Source organism: Vipera ursinii (assembly GCF_947247035.1).
Source record: "Vipera ursinii genome assembly, chromosome: 2".
Lineage (NCBI taxonomy): Eukaryota > Metazoa > Chordata > Lepidosauria > Squamata > Viperidae > Vipera > Vipera ursinii.
Genome location: NC_139513.1, coordinates 109786361 through 109807870, shown reverse-complemented (window position 1 = coordinate 109807870; position 21510 = coordinate 109786361). Strand labels below are relative to the sequence as shown.

Below are 21510 nucleotides of genomic sequence, written 5' to 3'. Positions count from 1 at the left end.
AGATGCAGGCAGCACGCGAAACCACACCCCTCTGGTCCATGGAAAAACCTTTCTCCACAGCACCGGTCCTTAGTGCTCAAAAGGTTGGGGGCCTCTGCCTTAACAGACTTATTTTCAAAGTAACGTTATACAATGTCTCACAAAGATCTGGTGAATCAGAATAGTACAAGGCCACTATGGAGCATCTTTGCAGATCACATCCATACATCTTCATCCACCCTTCCTGCCTATCTGGATTTTGTGTTTGGGGGGAAAATAAGCGCGGTAAGGGAATTTGTTTTGCAGGCCCTATTTTTGCCACTGTAAATATTAATAAAAGTCCTATGCTGACATATGGTTCTAGTATATGACAATAAGGACCATCTCATGGCACTTGAATTGGCCCGCCCTACCCATGCCGACAGAGGACACGCTGTGGGCCCCATGGGCCAAGAAGTTCTGGCTGGTGGGATCCAGGAGAAAAGCTTTCTCTGCCATTGCACCTGCCCTAGTTTAGAACATCTTTGCCTCCCCAGAATGAGGTCGGCTCCAGCCTCCTTAGCTTCAGTAACAGCTTAAAGATCTGGCTCTGCCACTTGGCTTGGGACTCCAACAGAAGGGTTTCACATTAGGGGTGGTTGAATAGATTAACAAAAGATCCCACCCCCTCCCCTTCTCATCATACTCCCTCCCCCCCCATCTTTTTAGCTAGGCTGATTTTATAGTATTGTGTTTATATTAATATAAATTATACAGTTTTATCTTTTAATATTGTAAGCCGTCCAGATTTACTTTGTGGCAAGGTGGGCAGCTAATAAATTTTACAAATAAATAAATATGGTCACTCTGAACACATCTATAAGGATTTCTCCTTATAGAAATGAAATTAAGATAAAGATAAGATAGATAACCTTGACACTTTTTACTGTGGGCACACATTAAAAATGAAATTATGTTGCCTGCTCTCAAAAATGTACACATACATAACACACATATAGGTCAAGGGATGGAATCCTAAGGGAACCCGCCCCACTGACCAAGGCTAAAATATCTGGAGATTTCCTTACTTCCTTTTTTTTAGGCCAAAATGGTTTACAAATAAATCCTATTTAAACAGGAAAAAAATTCTCTCATACCATTCAAGCTATTATAGTGATACTGAACAGACATAGCATTGCCTGAAATATAATTATTTATAAAATTTCACCTCCATATCAGTTTGGCCCAGTATATCCGTAAGCTAATTTCCTTTCCAAACATTTCAGCTTTTTTCTAAAAAAAGAAAAATTAATTACAATAATATGTGGCCAAGAGCACTTTTAAATGATGTCTTAACCCACAAAGGCAGCATTGCTTATCTACAAGAAACTCATCTAATGGAACAAGACAAATCTTTCTTAACGAAGGATTGGGTGGGGGAGGTTTGGTCACAGTGGAGCAGTGGGCTAATGCCTCCTTAAGTAACACCAGCTGCCTGCAATTAGTGCAGGTTCGAGTCCCACCAGGCTCAACATTGACTCAGCCTTTCATCATTCGGAGGTAGGTAAAATGAGGACCCAGATTGTTGGGGGCAATAAGCTGACTTTGTAATAATGCCGCTGGGGGGGCGAAAGCCCTAATAAGCAGGCATAGACATAGAATGAAGGCTATTGCTAAAGCACATTGATTTGTGCTTCTTAGATTGTAAGCCGCCCTGAGTCTTTGGAGAAGGGCGGGATATAAATGGGATTAAAAAAAATACTTTGAGAAAAACTAAAAGTGTGGCCATTTTAATTCAAAAAGATGTTCATGTTGATATAACAGCGTGGATTCCAATAATTGGGGTTAATATTTATAGGCCTCATATCGTGGTCTATTATGTTTTATGAATGTTTTCAATATTTGAATGAGTGAATTTAATGATAAACTGGTAATAGGAGATTTTAATAAAATATTGGATCCTGAACTTGGAAAAGAGCAATTAGTTCTGTATTGAATGAAAATAGATTTGTTTCAAAATAAAATCTACTGCATTTGGATGACACACAAAAACAACTTTTATTTGCCCCATTATCTGAGACAGAGATTAAACAAATAATTTTAAAACAGGCCAGTGGTAAAACACAAAGAATGGATACATACCCTAAAAGTAGTATAAAATTTTTACAGACCTTTTAGTGCCAAAATTTTGTCAATTGTACGTGATATCTGATAAGGGAATTGCATCTGCAGCATTCAGTCAGGCTTATATTATTGTTATACTAATAGCAAGTAAAACATGGATTCTAATTATCACCCAATCTCATTAATGAATGTTGATACAAAGATCATAACAGCAGTGTTAGTAAATATTGTTTGTTAAGAATGATCAGTGTGTATAAAAACTAGGCAATTAGCAGACATTAGATTTGTCTGAAATGGTATAGGTTCTCCTGCTTGAGTAGGGGGCTGGACTAGAAGACGTCCAAGGTCCCTTCCAGCTCTATTCCATTCCATTCTGTTCTAGATTAGTTGTAACTTTAATTAATTTGAATAAAAACAAAAACCAACTTGTAATTTTATTAGATGCTGAGAGCTTTTACAAAATATATAATCAATACATGTTTATCGTACTAAATGGGTTCGGATTTCCTATGGAATTCATAAAATGTATAATTATATTATCTATCACTCACATTTAAAATAAAGGCTAACGGTATATTCTTTGCTTCTTTTCCACTATTTAGAGCAGGGATGTAAAACTGCCAGCCCACGCCAAAACCGCACCCGCCCCATTGCCGTCAATGGGAAAAGTTGTGATACAATGTTGAGAGTTTGACACCCGACTTAGAGGAACTAGGGGTGTCAAACTCAAATTCATTGAGGGCCGCATCAGCATTGCAGTTGCCCTCAGGGGGCCGGGTAGGTATGGCCTGAGTGGGCGTGGCCTACTGGGTGGGCGTGGCCAGCTCTACATCGTTCACATCAAGGGTGCCTATAGGGGCCTGGGCAGGAGTGTGACAGATCTGAGGGTCTCTGGTAGAAGGAGGGTCTCTGGGCCAGGGCCAAGGCAGTGGGGGCCGTTCCCTCACTGTTTCCAGGATGGCTTCGCGGGCCGCATGAAACCACTTTGCGGGACAGATCTGGCCCCCGGGCCTTGTGTTTGACATGTCTGAACTAGACAAATATGTCCATTTTAACCCTTACTTTTTAATATCTGTGTGGAATCCTTATGAAAACAGCCTCCCCTGTCTTCAACTGTCTGCCATAGTTTTCCAAAATTCAAGTTCATTGTGTCGGTGACTCTATCTAACCATATCATCCTCTGACATCCCCTTCTCCTTTTGCCTTTTCCAATGAGTCTTCTCATTAGGTGGCCAAAGTATTTGAGCTTCAGTTTCAATATCTGTCCTTCCAAAGAACAGTCAGTGTTGATTTAGAATTGACTGGTTTTTTATTTAGTGTTGTATTTTGTATTTTAACTTTGTTCTGAGTAAAATAAAAAAATTCTTAAAAAAAAAAGAATTGACTGATTTGATCTCCTTGCAGTCCAAGGGACTCTTCCAGCATTGCAATTTGAAAGCATCAATTCTTCAGTGCTCAGCCTTCTTTATGGTTCAGCTCTCACAACCATACATTACTTGGAAAACCATAGCTTTGACTATAGAGATCTTTGCTGGAAATGTGTCTGCTTTTCAGCAAGCTATCTAGGTTTCCCACAGCTTTCATCTCAAGCAGCAAGCATCTTTTAATTTCATGGCTTCATTCACTGTTTACAGTGATCTTGAAGCCTAAGAAAATAAAATCTGTCACTGCTTCCATTTTTTCTCCATTTGCCAAGAAATTATGGGGCCAGAAGCCATGATCTTAGTTTTTAATCTTGAGTTTCAAGTCATCTTTTGCAATCTCCTCTTTCACCTTCGTCAAGAGGCTCTTTATTTCCAGGTTGCTTGGTTCAAGGTCAGCGATCACATCATCATGGTTATCAGGGACATTAAGATCTCCCTTGTATAGTTCTTGTGTATTCTTGCTACCTCACCTTAATCTTTTCTGCTATTAGATCCCTACCATTTTTGTCCTTTATCATACCCACTTTTAGATGAAAAGTTTCCTTGATAATCTCCAATTTTCTTGAAAAGATTTCTAGTCTTTCCCATTCTATTGTTCTCCTTTCTCTCCACTGTTCATTTAAGACGACCTTCTTATCTCTCCTTGCTATTCTCTGGAAATCTGCATTCCGTTGGGTATATCTTTCCCTTTCTTCCTTGCCTTTCACTTTATTTCTTCTTCAGCTATTTGTAAAGCCTCATAAGACATCCACTTCACTTTCTTGCATTTCTTTTTCTTTTGGATGGTTTTACTTGCTGCCTCCTGTACAATGTTACGAACCTCCATGACCGTCCATAGTTTTTCAGGAACTCAGTCTACCAGATCCTGTTCCTTAAATCTATTCATCATCTCCACTGTATATTCATAAGGGATATCATTTAGCACATATCTAATTTTTCCCTACTTTCTTCAATTTAAGCCTGAATTTTGCAATAAGAAGCTCTTGATTTGAGCCAGTGAGCTCTGATTTTTTTTACTGATTGCATAGAGCTTCTCTACCTTTGGGTGCAAGGCACATAATCAATCTGATTTCAGTATTAACCATCTGGTGAAGTCCATGCGCATAGTCGTCTTTTGAGTTGTTGAATAAAAGTGTTTGCTATGAACAGCATGTTCTTTTGACAAACTCTGTTAGCCTTTGTCCTGCTTCAATCTGTATTCCAAGGCCAAACATGCCTGTTATTCTAGTTACTCTTTGACTTCCTATTTTAGCATTCTAATCCCCTATGATGAAAGGACATCTTCTTTTGATATTAGTTCTAGAAAGTGTTATAGGTCTTCACAGAACCAATCAACTTCAGCCTCTTCTGCATCAGTGGTTGGGGCACAGACTTGGATTACTACAATGCTGAATTTGAACGGGGATCATTCCTTGGATTTGAACGGGGATCATTCTGTTGTTTTTTTAGACTGTATCCAGTACTGATTTTCCCACTCTTTTACTGACTGAGGGCTACGTCATTTCTTCTAAGGAATTCTTGCTCACAGTAGTAATTATAATGGTCATCTGAATTAAATTTGCCCATTCTCATTCACTTTAGTTGACTGATTCCCGAAGATGCCAATGCAATATATACAGGGAGTCCTCGACTTATGACAATTGAGCCCAAACTTTCTGTTGCTAAGTGAAACATTTGTTAAGCGAGTTTGCCCCATTTTACAACTTTCTTGCCACAGTTGTTAAGACAATCACCGTAATTGTTAAACTATTAAGTGAATCTGGCATCCCCATTGACTTTGCTTGTCAGAAGGTCACAAAAGAGAATCACGTGATCCTGGGACACTGCAACCATCATAAATATGAGTCAATTGCCAAATGTCTAAATTTTCATAACATGATCATAGGGATGTCACAACAGTCATGAGAGTGAAAACTGGTCATAAGTCACTTTTTTCAATGCCTCTGTAACTTTGAACGGTCACTAAATGAATTGTCTTAAGTTAAGGACTACCTGTATACTTGAATTACACATTATACAGGTATATATAGCATTCTTTACTGTTAATTGCTTTAACAATATATTTTGACTCCATTTCCTTTTCTTATCTTTTTTCATTTTTGATGCTCTTTTTACACTATTATTTCTTTGAGAATGTATACATTTGGATCGTAATTTTCTTTGCATTTTTTCCCTGTGACCATTAAACACTTTAAAAAAAAAGCTACCATCTGGATTAAATGTACTTTGCTCACATGTATAAATTTCCCCATCCTTTGCGGCTTTAAACCATATAAAATTTAAAGCACCAGTCAAACAGAAAAAAAGTTTCTAAAGAAACAAAATACACTGCATCTCTGCACTCTAAAAAGAATACTGTAAAAAAAAAAACGCCTGCAGGCTGTAGTTACTGTAGAAACCAAGCTCTTCATCCTTTTCTGCAAGCTGGAAGACACAAAAGAGTTGGAAAGCAGGGATCAATGGGAAGCAGCTTAAAAAGTTCCTTGTCACATGAGCTGCAGGGAAATCAGACATTAATTCATTAAACTTACCATGTAATGCTTCTGGAATTTGAGGCTCCTCTATACAAATATAAAAGAAACAGCCTATGGAAACACTACAGTATTCAGTAATTCTCAAGACCAAGACTAAATACAAGCTTGTTGTGTGGTCATTATATCTTCAACCATGAGCAAATATAATCTGATAGGAAGGAGGCAGCTTATCTACGCTTGCTGCAGATTTCAAAAAGCTGTTTCAACAAGTTATACATGTCAAGTCACTTCTCATAAGCCCTAACCCAACTTTCTTCTTTTCGTTTTATCATTCTTACTATTTTAATACAAAAAAACTGATAAATGTTATTTTTTTTCTATTTTTCTATTTACAGAATCTGTAAGGCTTCCAAACAAAACTGGCATTATAGGGTAGAAAAAAGAAAAGAAACAAAAAGCTATACTGAGATGAAGGGAGGGCATATTCAGATCTCATAGCTGACAGTTAATAATCTTCAGGAAACTGGCATAGCACAAAATTAGATACCTGCTGTGAAGTGTATTCCTTTACAAAAATGGCTGTAGACTTTGTTTACGCTCCACATGTATTATAACAAAGTAAAGATATAAGCCTGCAGTTTATTTGGAAGTTTGTTCATAAATCCAGAAAAAAGGGCAAGTTGGGACATATGAAGCATCCAAAAGGACATGACAATAATAGAGAAAGTAATCTCATCAGTTTGCTTTCTGGTAAATGACTGCTATAAATGCCATTTTCAACACAGCAACCGTGTATGAATAGGCAAGGCAACATAATGATGGGCATTTTGTGAAAACACAGTATAAACTCAGAACTCCAAATGTGGCCATCAGCCCATGGTCTAAACACGTTAACATTTCCTTGTTAGTTGCATTTAAGCCAGTGATTGCAATAATCACATTTCTAGCAGCCAACTATAAATGTCCCCTGAATATTAATAAAATCATTTCCGCTAAAAACGCTAAATAACCATCCTGCTTCTCTATGGCAAAGGGAATTACCTTGCTTAGTAATTGGGTGACCATTTTTCCATGTACCGTCTTTCACTCAAAAGTATTTTATATTAATAAATAAAATCATTTCCATTAACTAAATAGAAGCCAACAGCCAGGTGTTTCTAAAACATGCAAGATGCAGTGTTTTCCTCTGGAAACAAATCTCAGCCCAGACAGTGTTTATCTGTTGTCTTAGGTTACTGAAAATTTTGATAAAGCCAACACTTCAAGGCCAATTGTCAGTGTTCATGAAGCTTCCTGGGATACCTCTTGGTTTGCTCTCCAAAGCCTTTTGGGTTATTATCTGGTCACTTGGCCACTACTGCAGCTTTTGACTGGATATGTAAAAGGGAAGAGAGCTTCCATCTGCTCCAACCCTTTTCTTCGTCCTCAGTTTACACTTCCTGAGATTTTCTGTACTATACTTTGCCATCTTGCTTCCTTCTGTTCCATGGTTCCTATTTTATCCATGCACACAGGATTCTCCATCATCGCTTCCAGGCTTGCTCTTCCTCATCCTATTGCTGTTGTTTTGAGGAAGCCACTTACTCAGGTGTTGCTTTACAACTCTTGTGGCCCATGTCCTCACAGTCCTCACCTTTCTTCACTCCTTCAGCAATTTTGGTCTGGGGTGGAGTGGCCCTCAGTTCTTGTTGGGCTACTTTTGTGCTTTAGAGAAGGAAATGTGCTGCTCCTTTTGATGCCTTCCCCCACCCCCCCAATGCTGCTATCTTCACTAAATTCTCCTCTGTCCTGAAGCTCTTTTACACATTAAGAAGTCTGAGTCTCACTCTCACATATGCACCTTCCTTTTCTCTACCAAATTCCCAATTAAAAAGATACCTCCCACTAAGTCAGCCCTGCCCCCTTTAAAAAAAAAAACGATTTCCAAAGCAGATGGGATCCTTAGCTGGGTCCTAGATGAAAGCTCATGGGTACAGTGCATTCAGAAAGAATTCAGACCTCCTTCACTTTTGTCAATGTTGTGATACTACAGCCTGATTCTACAGTTGTTGAAATTCATTTTTCCCCTCATTAATCTACACTCAGTACCCCATAATGACAAAGTGAAAACAGAAATTTTAGAAATGTTTGCGAATTTATTAAAAAGAAATAAACTGAAATATCACATTGGCATAAGTATTCGGACCCTTTGCAACAACACTTGAAATTTAGCTCAGGAGCCTCCCATTTCTGACATGTTTCTACACCTTGACTGGAGTCAACCTGTCGTAAATTAAATTGATTGGACATTATTTGGAAAGTCACACACCTCTCTATAGAAGTCCTCACAGCTGGCAATGCATCCTGTGGCAGAGCAAAAGCCACGAGGTCAAAGGAACCGTCTGAGGAGCTCAGAGACAAGATTAGAATCAGAATCAGAATAGAGCTGGAAGAGATCTTGGAGGTCTTTTAGCCCAACCCCCTGCTGAAGGAGATCCTACACCATTTCATACAAGTGACTGTCCAGTCTCTTCTTTAAAACCTGCAGTGATGAAGCACCCACAATTTCTGTTCCACTGCTTAATTATCCTCACTGTTAGGAGGACAATTGGAATACTGCTGTTAGGAATTTCTCCTTAATTCCAGGTTGCTTCTCTCCTTGTTTCTTGTCCTGCCTGACCTCTGGGGTTTTGGAAAATAAATTGACCTCCTCCTCTTTGTGGCAACCTCTCAAATACTGGAATACTGCTATCATGTCCCTCCTAGTCCTTCTGGGGAAGGCTACAATAGAATTTCTGCTGCGCTGAAAAACACAGTGGCCTCCATAATTCTCAAATGAAAGAAGTTTGGCATAACCACAACTCTTCCAAGAACTAGTTGCTTGGTCAAACTGAGCAATCGGGGGAGAAGGGCCTTAGTAAGAGAGGTGACCAAGAACCAGATGGTCACTCTGACTTAGCTCCAGAGATCTGGAGATGGGACAGAGTTCCAGAAGGACACCATCACTGCAGCCGTCCACTGATCTGGGATTTATGGCAAAATGGCTAGATGGAAGCCTCTCCTCAGTGCAACACATGTAAGCCCGCTTGGAGTTTGCAAAAAAGCACCTGAAGGACTCTCAGTGTGAGAAACAAATTTCTCTGGTATAGATGAAACCATAATTAAACTGTTTGGCCTCAATTCTGACGACAGGGTTTCTTAAAATGTTTTTTTTAAATTTTTAATTGTTTAGTTTAACTTATTTAAATCTAGCAGTTCGAAAGCACATAAAAATGCAAGTAGAAAAATAGGGACCACTATGGTGGGAAGGTAACAGCGTTCCGTGCGCCTTTGGCGTCTAGTCATGCTGGCCACATGACCACAGAGACGTCCTCGGAGAAGCGCTGGCTCTTCGGCTTTGAAACGGAGATGAGCACCGGCCCCTAGAGTCGGAAACGACTAGCACGCATGTGTGGGGGAACCTTTACCTTTACTTTACCTATTTATTGGGGCTGTTTATTTAATTTCTTTTAACTTTTGTATTGTTGTTTTTATTGTTGTTAGCCGCCCTGAGTCCTTCAGGAGATAGGGCGGCATATAAGTCAAATAAATAAATAAATAAATAAATAAATAAATAAATAAATAAATAAATAAATAAATAAATAAATTCTAAATATTGTGTCTGGAGGAAAGCAGGCACTGCTCACCACATGTCCAATATGATCCTAACAGTGAAGCTTAGTGGTGGCAGCATCATGCTGTGGGGATGTTTTTCAGCAGCAGGCACTGGAAGACTGGTGAGGGTTGAGGGAAAGCTAAATGGAGCAAAGTACAGGGATATCCTCAATGAAAACCTGTTCAACAGAGCTCAGGACCTCACACTGGGCCGAAGGTTCACTTTCCAACTTGACAACGATCCTAAACACACAGCCAAGAAAACACAGGAGTGGCTTAGGGACAATTCTGTGGATGTCCTAGAGTGGCCCAGCCAGAGCCCTGACTTGAACCCTATCAAACATCTCTGGAGGAACCTGAAAAAGGCTGTCCATCGATGGTCACCATCCAACCTGACTGAGCTTGAGAGGATTTGCAAGGAAGAATGGCAGAAAATCTCCCAATCCAGGTGTGCAAAGCTTGTCGCATCACACCCCAAAAGACTCAAGGCTGTAATTGCTGCCAAAGGTGCTTCAACAAAGTACCAAGTGAAGGGTTTGAATACTTATGACATTTCAGTGTTTTTTAAAATAAATTTACAGACATTTCTAAAATTCTGTTATCACGTTGTAGATTAATGAGAAAAAAATGAATTTCAACAACTGTAGAATCAAGCTGCAGCATAACAAAATTGACAAAAATGAAGCAGGTCTGAATACTTTCCGAATGCACTGTATACTAATTGTATTGTACCCATTCAGACAGATATACAGACATTTTGGATTGGATCCAGACTAAGTTTACCTACACTTAGTTCCCGCTGAAATTGCAATTACCATCTTTTCCTATTTTTTTCATTCACTGGAACTTCTATGTTGCCTGTTACCATTTAGACAACAATATTTACTATAAATTATTTTTAAAATCCCCACTCCACTGATTTGATTTTGAGCCCTGCTGGCGCAGTGGTTAGGATGCAGTATTGCAGGCTGACTCTGCCCGCTGCCAGGAGTTCAATCTTGACTGGATCAAGATTGATTCAATCTTCCATCCTTTTGAGTTTGGTAAAATGAGGATCCAGATTGTTGGGGGCAATATGTTGATGTTGCAAACTGTTCAGAGAGTGCTGTAAAACTAAAGCAGCAATCCCCAGCCTTCCCAGCTCTGCGGACTGGCAGCAACAAAAAGGAGGGGATAGTTTCACACTTACACAAATGCAGCTTTACATATGTGTTCACCTGCCAGCTGCTTGCACAACCCTGTTCCCAACAGGCTGCAGCCACAGTAAAGCACCATGGGGTGGTATGTAAGTCTAAGTGCTATTGCTATTTATTTTATAGCCATCTAAATGATGCAAACAGCTGCAGAACTACTTACAAATAAAACATTGTGTTGTGACATCTTAAAAGACAACAAATATACTACTGCATGAAGCTTAATGGAATTCCATCCACTTTATCAGCTGTATAGACATTTTTTGTTGTTAGCTGTTAAATTGCCACACTTTTTGTTGCTACATAACTAACCTAGAAATTGTTATGCAATAACATAAACCTAAGAAATATGTAAACATTGTTCTAGACAAGCTCAATAATGATATTGTTCAATAAAATCAGTGTACCACCTAAATTTAATGAACCATGAAGCAGTATGTAGATCACTCCTTACAGTAACCATGAAGGAGGTTAACTATTTAGAGCAGTAGTTAACCTTCCCAAACTTTTTGCTTCATTACGCAAAATGACTTATCAGAAAATCTTTTTTACCAAATGTAATTAAACACTTTTAAGTCAATTTAAATGTCCTTGTTGTGATTTGGTAATGGGTTTGCGTGTCATTACCCAAAGAAAAAACACTTTTATCTAATTTTGGATAATTTACCCAGGAATGGGAAGCACTTTTTTAGGACATCTGTTTTTTGATCTGTACAGTATATCATTTCAGCTACATTTACTACAATCAATGTGGAAACATACCTTTTCAAATATGCTATGCTATGCTATGTTATGCTGAGGGACGTGGTGGCTCAGTGGGTTAGGACGCTGAGCTTGTCGGTCAGAAGATCGGCAGTTTGGCGGGTCGAATCCCGAGTTCCGCATAGCAGAGTGAACGCCTGTTACTCGTCCCAGCTTCTGCCAATGTAGCAGTTCGAAAGCACGTCAAAATGCAAGTAGAAAAATAGGGACCACTACGGTGGGAAGGTAACAGCGTTCCGTGCGCCTTTGGCGTCTAGTCATGCCGGCCACATGACCACGGAGATGTCCTCGGACAAGCGCTGGCTCTTGGGCTTTGAAACGGAGATGAGCACCGGCCCCTAGAGTCGGAAACGACTAGCATGCATGTGCAGGGGAACCTTTACCTTTAACTTATGCTATGCTAGCTATGCTTTTTCTCCCTCTGGTTAATGTTCAACAAGCACAGCAGATCATCACTAGTTTCAAAAAATCTATTTTGCCAGCTTGGTTAACATAATACCATATATACTTGAGTATAAGCCGACTCGAGTATAAGCCGAGACCCCCAATTTCACCCCCAAAAACTGGGAAAAGTTGTTGACTCGAGTATAAGCCGATCCGCCGTTCTGCAAGCCTCCGCCGCTGGCAGAGGCTGGATCCGCGCTCTGCAAGCCTCTGCCGCCAGCAGAGGCTCAATCCGCCATTTTGCAAGCCTGAATACACAGGAATACCCTGTGTGGCCGCGGCTCTCGGGGAAGCCCTGGCTGTCCGCTTCCTCACTCCACGCTGCCATTCGGGGCCCGCGCGTTCCCCGGGCAAATCGCGGCGCCCAGCAGGCGAGGAAACACGCCCGTTCCAGTCGCCCCCCCTTCCCTCAGGAGACGCGAAGCAAGTGACCGCCCGGAGCTTACCGAGGACTTGCGCGCGGCTGAGGCTTTGGTGCTTCCAGGATCGCACGCACCTCTCCCAAGCCGCCGCCGTCCGGAGACCTGCCGAAGTTTGGGGAGGTTTGGGGAGGTGCGCGCGCACCTCCCCAAACCTCCCCAAACGTCGGCAGGTCTCCGTTCCTCCGCGCAGACCTGCCGACGTTTGGGGAGGTTTGGGCGCCTCCCCAAACCTCCCCAAACGTCGGCAGGTCTCCGTTCCTCCTGCCGACGTTTGGGGAGGTTTGGGCGCCTCCCCAAACCTCCCCAAACGTCGGCAGGTCTCCGTTCCTCCGCGCAGACCTGCCGACGTTTGGGGAGGTTTGGGCGCCTCCCCAAACCTCCCCAGGTCTCCGTTCCTCCTGCCGACGTTTGGGGAGGTTTGGGCACCTCCCCAAACCTCCCCAGATCTCCGTTCTTCCGCGCAGACCTGCCGACGTTTGGGGAGGTTTGGGCGCCTCCCCAAACCTCCCCAGGTCTCCGTTCCTCCTGCCGACGTTTGGGGAGGTTTGGGCCCCTCCCCAAACCTCCCCAGGTCTCCGTTCCTCCGCGCAGACCTGCCGATGTTTGGGGAGGTTTGGGCGCCTCCCCAAACCTCCCCAGGTCTCCGTTCCTCCTGCCGACGTTTGGGGAGGTTTGGGCGCCTCCCCAAACCTCCCTAGGTCTCCGTTCCTCCGCGCAGACCTGCCGACGTTTGGGGAGGTTTGGGCGCCTCCCCAAACCTCCCCAGGTCTCCGTTCCTCCTGCCGACGTTTGGGGAGGTTTGGGGGCCTCCCCAAACCTCCCCAGGTCTCCGTTCCTCCGCGCAGACCTGCCGACGTTTGGGGAGGTTTGGGCGCCTCCCCAAACCTCGGCAGGTCTCCGTTCCTCCGCGCAGACCTGCCGACGTTTGGGGAGGTTTGGGCGCCTCCCCAAACCTCCCCAGGTCTCCGTTCCTCCTGCCGACGTTTGGGGAGGTTTGGGCCCCTCCCCAAACCTCCCCAGGTCTCCGTTCCTCCGCGCAGACCTGCCGATGTTTGGGGAGGTTTGGGCGCCTCCCCAAACCTCCCCAGGTCTCCGTTCCTCCTGCCGACGTTTGGGGAGGTTTGGGCGCCTCCCCAAACCTCCCCAGGTCTCCGTTCCTCCTGCCGACGTTTGGGGAGGTTTGGGCGCCTCCCCAAACCTCCCTAGGTCTCCGTTCCTCCGTGCAGACCTGCCGACGTTTGGGGAGGTTTGGGCGCCTCCCCAAACCTCCCCAGGTCTCCGTTCCTCCTGCCGACATTTGGGGAGGTTTGGGGGCCTCCCCAAACCTCCCCAGGTCTCCGTTCCTCCGCGCAGACCTGCCGACGTTTGGGGAGGTTTGGGCGCCTCCCCAAACCTCGGCAGGTCTCCGTTCCTCCGCGCAGACCTGCCGACGTTTGGGGAGGTTTGGGCGCCTCCCCAAACCTCCCCAGGTCTCCGTTCCTCCTGCCGACGTTTGGGGAGGTTTGGGCCCCTCCCCAAACCTCCCCAGGTCTCCGTTCCTCCGTGCAGACCTGCCGACGTTTGGGGAGGTTTGGGCGCCTCCCCAAACCTCCCCAGGTCTCCGTTCCTCCTGCCGACGTTTGGGGAGGTTTGGGCGCCTCCCCAAACCTCCCCAGGTCTCCGTTCCTCCTGCCGACGTTTGGGGTGGTTTGGGCGCCTCCCCAAACCTCCCTAGGTCTCCGTTCCTCCGCGCAGACCTGCCGACGTTTGGGGAGGTTTGGGCGCCTCCCCAAACCTCCCCAGGTCTCCGTTCCTCCTGCCGACGTTTGGGGAGGTTTGGGGGCCTCCCCAAACCTCCCCAGGTCTCCATTCCTCCGCGCAGACCTGCCGACGTTTGGGGAGGTTTGGGCGCCTCCCCAAACCTCCCCAGATCTCCGTTCTTCCGCGCAGACCTGCCGACGTTTGGGGAGGTTTGGGCGCCTCCCCAAACCTCCCCAGGTCTCCGTTCCTCCTGCCGACGTTTGGGGAGGTTTGGGCGCCTCCCCAAACCTCCCCAAACATCGGCAGGTCTCCGTTCCTCCTGCCGACGTTTGGGGAGGTTTGGGCACCTCCCCAAACCTCCCCAGGTCTCCGTTCCTCCGCGCAGACCTGCCGACGTTTGGGGAGGTTTGGGCGCCTCCCCAAACATCGGCAGGTCTCCGTTCCTCCTGCCGACGTTTGGGGAGGTTTGGGCACCTCCCCAAACCTCCCCAGGTCTCCGTTCCTCCGCGCAGACCTGCCGACGTTTGGGGAGGTTTGGGCGCCTCCCCAAACCTCGGCAGGTCTCCGTTCCTCCGCGCAGACCTGCCGACGTTTGGGGAGGTTTGGGGAGGCCCCCAAACCTCCCCAAACGTCGGCAGGAGGAACGGAGACCTGGGGAGGTTTGGGGAGGCGCCCAAACCTCCCCAAACGTCGGCAGGTCTGCGCGGAGGAACGGAGACCTGGGGAGGTTTGGGGAGGCCCCCAAACCTCCCCAAACGTCGGCAGGAGGAACGGAGACCTGGGGAGGTTTGGGGAGGCGCCCAAACCTCCCCAAACGTCGGCAGGTCTGCGCGGAGGAACGGAGACCTGGGGAGGTTTGGGGAGGCGCCCAAACCTCCCCAAACGTCGGCAGGAGGAACGGAGACCTGGGGAGGTTTGGGGAGGCGCCCAAACCTCCCCAAACGTCGGCAGGTCTGCGCGGAGGAACGGAGACCTGGGGAGGTTTGGGGAGGCGCCCAAACCTCCCCAAACGTCGGCAGGTCTGCGCGGAGGAACGGAGACCTGGGGAGGTTTGGGGAGGCGCCCAAACCTCCCCAAACGTCGGCAGGTCTGCGCGGAGGAACGGAGACCTGGGGAGGTTTGGGGAGGCGCCCAAACCTCCCCAAACGTCGGCAGGTCTGCGCGGAGGAACGGAGACCTGGGGAGGTTTGGGGAGGCCCCCAAACCTCCCCAAACGTCGGCAGGAGGAACGGAGACCTGGGGAGGTTTGGGGAGGCGCCCAAACCTCCCCAAACGTCGGCAGGTCTGCGCGGAGGAACGGAGACCTGGGGAGGTTTGGGGAGGCGCCCAAACCTCCCCAAACGTCGGCAGGAGGAACGGAGACCTGGGGAGGTTTGGGGAGGCGCCCAAACCTCCCCAAACGTCGGCAGGTCTGCGTGGAGGAACGGAGACCTGGGGAGGTTTGGGGAGGCGCCCAAACCTCCCCAAACGTCGGCAGGTCTGCGCGGAGGAACGGAGACCTGGGGAGGTTTGGGGAGGCCCCCAAACCTCCCCAAACGTCGGCAGGAGGAACGGAGACCTGGGGAGGTTTGGGGAGGCGCCCAAACCTCCCCAAACGTCGGCAGGTCTGCGCGGAGGAACGGAGACCTGGGGAGGTTTGGGGAGGCCCCCAAACCTCCCCAAACGTCGGCAGGTCTGCGCGGAGGAACGGAGACCTGGGGAGGTTTGGGGAGGCGCCCAAACCTCCCCAAACGTCGGCAGGTCTGCGCGGAGGAACGGAGACCTGGGGAGGTTTGGGGAGGCCCCCAAACCTCCCCAAACGTCGGCAGGAGGAACGGAGACCTGGGGAGGTTTGGGGAGGCGCCCAAACCTCCCCAAACGTCGGCAGGTCTGCGCGGAGTAACGGAGACCTGGGGAGGTTTGGGGAGGCGCCCAAACCTCCCCAAACGTCGGCAGGAGGAACGGAGACCTGGGGAGGTTTGGGGAGGCGCCCAAACCTCCCCAAACGTCGGCAGGTCTGCGCGGAGGAACGGAGACCTGGGGAGGTTTGGGGAGGCGCCCAAACCTCCCCAAACGTCGGCAGGAGGAACGGAGACCTGGGGAGGTTTGGGGAGGCGCTCAAACCTCCCCAAACGTCGGCAGGTCTGCGCGGAGGAACGGAGACCTGGGGAGGTTTGGGGAGGCGCCCAAACCTCCCCAAACGTCGGCAGGTCTGCGCGGAGGAACGGAGACCTGGGGAGGTTTGGGGAGGTGCCCAAACCTCCCCAAACATCGGCAGGAGGAACGGAGATCTGCCGACGTTTGGGGAGGTTTGGGGAGGCGCCCAAACCTCCCCAAACGTCGGCAGGTCTGCGCGGAGGAACGGAGACCTGGGGAGGTTTGGGGAGGCGCCCAAACCTCCCCAAACGTCGGCAGGAGGAACGGAGACCTGCCGACGTTTGGGGAGGTTTGGGGAGGCGCCCAAACCTCCCCAAACGTCGGCAGGTCTCCTTTCCTCCGCGCCCTGCCTGCCTGCTTCTTTCCGCTGCGGAAAGAAGCAGGCAGGCAGGGCGCGGAGGAACGGAGACCTGCCGACGTTTGGGGAGGTTTGGGGAGGTGCGCGCGCACCTCCCCAAACCTCCCCAAACTTCGGCAGGTCTCGGACGGCGGTGGCTTGGGAGAGGTGCGCGCGATCCCGGAAGCACCAAAGCCTCGGCCGCGCACAAGTCCTCGGTAAGTTTTTTTGTTGACTGGAGTATAAGCCGAAGTGGAATTTTTCAGCCCAAAAAGTGGGCTGAAAAATTCGGCTTATACTCAAGTATATACGGTATATAATATTCATATAACCTCCTGTATGTACTTCCCATTCAGTTCCAAGATTGTTCACTTTTCTTTTGATCTGGTAGTCTCTGGAACTGGGAATAATAAAAAGAAATGCACACTAATTTGCATTGCAGGGATTCTGCAAAAAGTCCTATGCAATTTAACATTCCAAATAGGCTTTTACACAGGTGGACAATTTATATATGTGAATTCACAGATGAATACTAGAAAAATTAACTTACAAGTAACTAATTTCTCATGATCTCTATGATTAATAAACTACAACACCCAGGGACAGATAACAGATCAAACAGCACTCAAGATAAAAGCCACCAAGAGGGACACATTAACAGGGACACAAGAAGGGAACAAAAATGAACATGAGCTAATCTGTGGTCTAGAAGAATAAAAGGCAAGATACTGCACAAACAAGAAAAGAACAATTCTCAGAAGTGAGACAGCCTCTTTGCAATCTTTTCCAGGAATCATAGATGAATGTAAAAAAATGGGAATGGTCACCAGGTTCATCTTGGACACAGAGGCCAACGTTCTTGGGATGATAAGAAAGGCAGTTCCACACTTGAGTAAGGCAGCCTGAGAGACAGCTACAATCTACTTGTATTTATAACTAAGCCAGGATCTGTTCTTTTCTACCTCCCCCTGCTTTTTCTTACTATCAGTGGATACTGCCAAAAGGAAGGCAATGACAACCTTACTGCCCCATCCTACCCCTCCCCCCACTCTTTGGGTAGAGGGGAGGCCCTTCATAGGGATTAGTAACTGATCTCTGACACCACTGCAAGGCAGTGGCCCAGGCCTGGCTGTGATGTGAGCAAGGGAAGAAAGCTTCACTTGGCAATTAGTGCAGGTTCGCATCCCACCAGGCTCAAGGTTGACTCAGCCTTCCATCCTTCCGAGGTAGGTAAAATGAGGACCCAGATTGTTGGGGGCAATAAGCTGACTTTGTAATAATGCCGCTTGGGGAGGGGGGGGCGAAAGCCCTAATAAGCAGGCATATACATAGAATGAAGGCTATTGCTAAGCACATTGTGCTTTAGATTGTAAGCCCCCCTGAGTCTTCGGAGAAGGGCGGGATATAAATGGGATTAAAAATAAAAATAAATAAAAAAATTCGGTGCTTCTGCATTACAATAGGTTCTATTCCCGTGGTGGCGAGTCCTCTCTGTGAGCACACGCACCATCACCCCAGTCCTAGGCCTTCAGCTGGGTTTTATAAAACCTTTTTGCTTTAGGCCTCCACTGCCGTGTGGAAAAAAAAAAGGTTCAATCAACTTCTCTTGGGGGAAAAAAAAAGATCTCACAAAGTTATATTAATTGAACTTTTTAGTCCCACCCAGTCTGCCATTACCACCGCAGCCACACGCACCCAATGGACCACGCCCACCCAGCACCCGACAATACACAAGTGGGTTTTGGGTTGCAATTTCAGCACTTGGTCTCAAAAAGGTTCACCATCACTGGTCTATTCCAAGGAGCCAAAAACCTTGCTCCTAGACACCCTCCACACAAGAGCCAGCCACCATATGCTTAGTTCCAATGTCAACAAAAAACAACTCATCATTGTGCAACTATTACCATGGCCTAAGCAAGCCACAAAATTGTTTCACAGAATTGCTTTTATTAAGTATTTTTATGCTCAGTAACATAATGTGATACTCTTTATTGTCTTTATATGCTGGACTCCCTAGAGACCGTTGTATCAATGTGCAAAAAGTTTTCAGTGTAACAGCTTTTGGACCAGTAAACCGGACTTCATATGGCAGTTGACAATTCGGCTTACAATCTGCATATAGGACGCAGGTCATTAGAATGAAGAAATGCTGGTTGACTATGAATTCTGTGCTAATGACAGTCATGTCCAAATGATGAAGTATGCCTTCACACCAAGAAAAACTCTGCCAGACCAGAAAACAGACTGGCGAAGAATGGGACTGAACCAAGCTAGATGGGCTTACTGTTGAACCAACAAGACCAGTGGTTCAATTCTGGAGGGCCCTGGAGACCTATTTATCAGGCTATCCGTCACCATTTAGGCAACATAATTTCTTTTTAAAGAGAGGCAAGGAAGAGATATAAATTGTAGTTGAAATCTAAATCTTGATACAATCACATTTCACACTGAGCATCATCTCACCATGCTATCAATACTTTCAATCAAAAGCATAAAGCATACAACCCTGCCCCCAAATCCAAACAAATCCAAAAGACAAGATCAAGATCAAATAAATTAGGCCAATTCAGTGAAAGTGGTTCTGAAGGTAGTAAGATGCCAAGCCACAAAGATTACATAGGTTAATATTTGCACTTTAAATTGCACCTAAAACCTAATTCAGTGTTCATTACAAGGTTAATGAGCTCTGATTGATGAATGCTGGGTAATACATGAGCGGCTGCATTTTAGGTCAAATCTACAGGTGGTCTTTTAAAGCAGCCCCAAATATAACATGTGGCAGTAGGCTCATGAAACTATAACAAAGACATGAATAGCAAGGACCTCATGCCCTAGATTGGGTTACACGAGCATGCAGTTAATAGAATCTTCAGTCATTCATGGCAGACCGAAAGACCTAAGAGGGATCCCTAAAAAATCATCCCTGTGGTCACATAAGACCAGACACACACAAACATACACACACACACAAACAAACATACAGTTATACAGGACAATAAAAATAAAGCAGGAATGGGTAGAAGGGAATAGGACACCCTTCCATAATCTAATCCATCCACAGTGATCATGCCATTCTGAATTTTAAAAGAAGTACAGAGGTCCACCTCGGAAGGGCAGAAATTTTAAAAGTAAGAAATGTGCTGCATATTAGCTAAAAAGACTAGAAACTGGCCAAGTGATAACTAACCAATTAACCTGTACTAGTATAACATTGGCACATGATGAGAATCAATTAACCAGGCCAAGATAACTCATTCAAGAGTGTCATGTGAATATAACCAACTAGAGAAAGAGCAGCTCCATAAAGTTTCCCTGCCAGATAGAACATTCAGTTCCTACCAACTTGAAAAGTGAAGAGCAGCATACCTTGGCTCCATTTGCTTGCTCCAGCAATTCTGGCCCCATCCAACAGCTAAAGAAACAAGAGCTACAAATTACTATTCAAGCAAGTGTTCCAGCAAGTAACATCAGGCCAGCCTGATCTGAATGCCAGCATGTAAATGCCAACCTACTACTCATCACTTCTCTCCGGTCTTGAGAAACTGATCTCTCTCCTCTCACTTACTTTTGGAGACTTTTTAAGGATATATAGCTGTATTGATACATATAATCCGGGAAAGCAATCACCTAGTATTAAAATATTAGTAAGTAAACAAATTAACGAATAAATCCATACAGCATTGTGACCATACAAGAATTAGGTCTAGTTTTGTTCAACATTTGTGGAAACGGGGATTTTTCTCTGAATTTCCTTTCAATCAAATAATAACCTTATTTTAAAGATGATAAATTTGAAAAAATCAAAATAGTTTAGAAAACAAAGGCAATTTGCTTCATGACACTGAACAGGAAGCTTATCTCATGAATGCCGGCGGGTTATTCTCAGGGGAAGGGCGTTCTCTGTGGGTGCGCCTGCCCTATGGAACCAACTACCCACAGAACTCAGGACTGCCCCCGACCTTCGCTCATTTCGCCGGGACCTGAAAACTTGGCTCTTCGATCTGTTTGGTCCAGACTGTGGGGTTGTTAATTTAACTGGGTTTTAGATTTACTCTTGCGGCTTGAATTTATTTTAATTGTTTTATTTGTTTTTAATTTTTTGTATTCATGGTTTTAACTGCCCTGTAAACTGCCCTGAGTCCTACGGGAATAGGGCGGTATACAAATCCAATTAAATAAATAAATAAATAAATAAATAAATAAATAAATTACTGCAGTTGCTAACTGAATCATGCAATGTTAAGTGAATATGGATTCCCCGTTGACTCTGCTTGTCAGACGTCGGCTGCGAATGTTACAAATGGTGATCACATGACTTGGGGAAGCGCAATTGTCATAAATTCATGCCAGTTGTCAAGTGCCCAAATTTTGATCACCCAACCAAGGAGATGCTGCAATGGTCATAAGTGCGAAAAACAGCCATAAGTCACTTTTTTCAATGCCGTTATAACTTTTGAATGGTCACTAAATAAATGGTTGTAGGTCAAGAACTACCTGTAGTTTCTTTATTGCTGTTTGCCCATAGGCAGGAATTTAGCCAGACCAAAGCACGTTCATCTATCTCAGATGAACCCTGTGAAGGTTTAGAGAGGATCCCTTCTGGGTCTTTTTCTGCATACCAAGAACTCAAGGCTGATTTATCTCTTAGATCTTTGGGAAACAGCCCTCCCTCTTGCAATTCTATGCCAGACCACCACACCTTTGCCAGACTAACACTGGACTTTTAAAATTAAAATGTTTAAACCATTAATCAAACATTAATTAAAACATTAAAAGTTAACAAAAACTGAATAACAAAGAGGGCTGGATAAAAATGTAGTTGTTAATTTATAGCTAGTACAGATCATAAGAATTTATCATTTA

The 21510-nt window shown here is 45.4% G+C and overlaps 1 protein-coding gene across 2 annotated transcripts in view; it reads right to left on the bottom strand.

Moving 5' to 3' along the window:
• FOXK2 (forkhead box K2) overlaps nt 1-21510 on the bottom strand; it is a 60932-nt gene that overhangs the window by 27047 nt on the left and 12375 nt on the right. The window contains exons 2-3 of one of the 2 annotated variants that reach the window (XM_083353909.1): nt 16980-17047; nt 1187-1251 (exon numbers count right to left, since the gene is read on the bottom strand). The exons of the other annotated variant lie outside the window; for it this stretch is intronic. Of the exons in view, the coding sequence (XP_083210035.1) occupies nt 1187-1239 (53 nt within the window). The 5' untranslated portion in view covers nt 1240-1251; nt 16980-17047. The remainder of the gene's footprint in view (nt 1-1186; nt 1252-16979; nt 17048-21510) is intronic. 2 annotated transcript variants of the gene reach the window in all.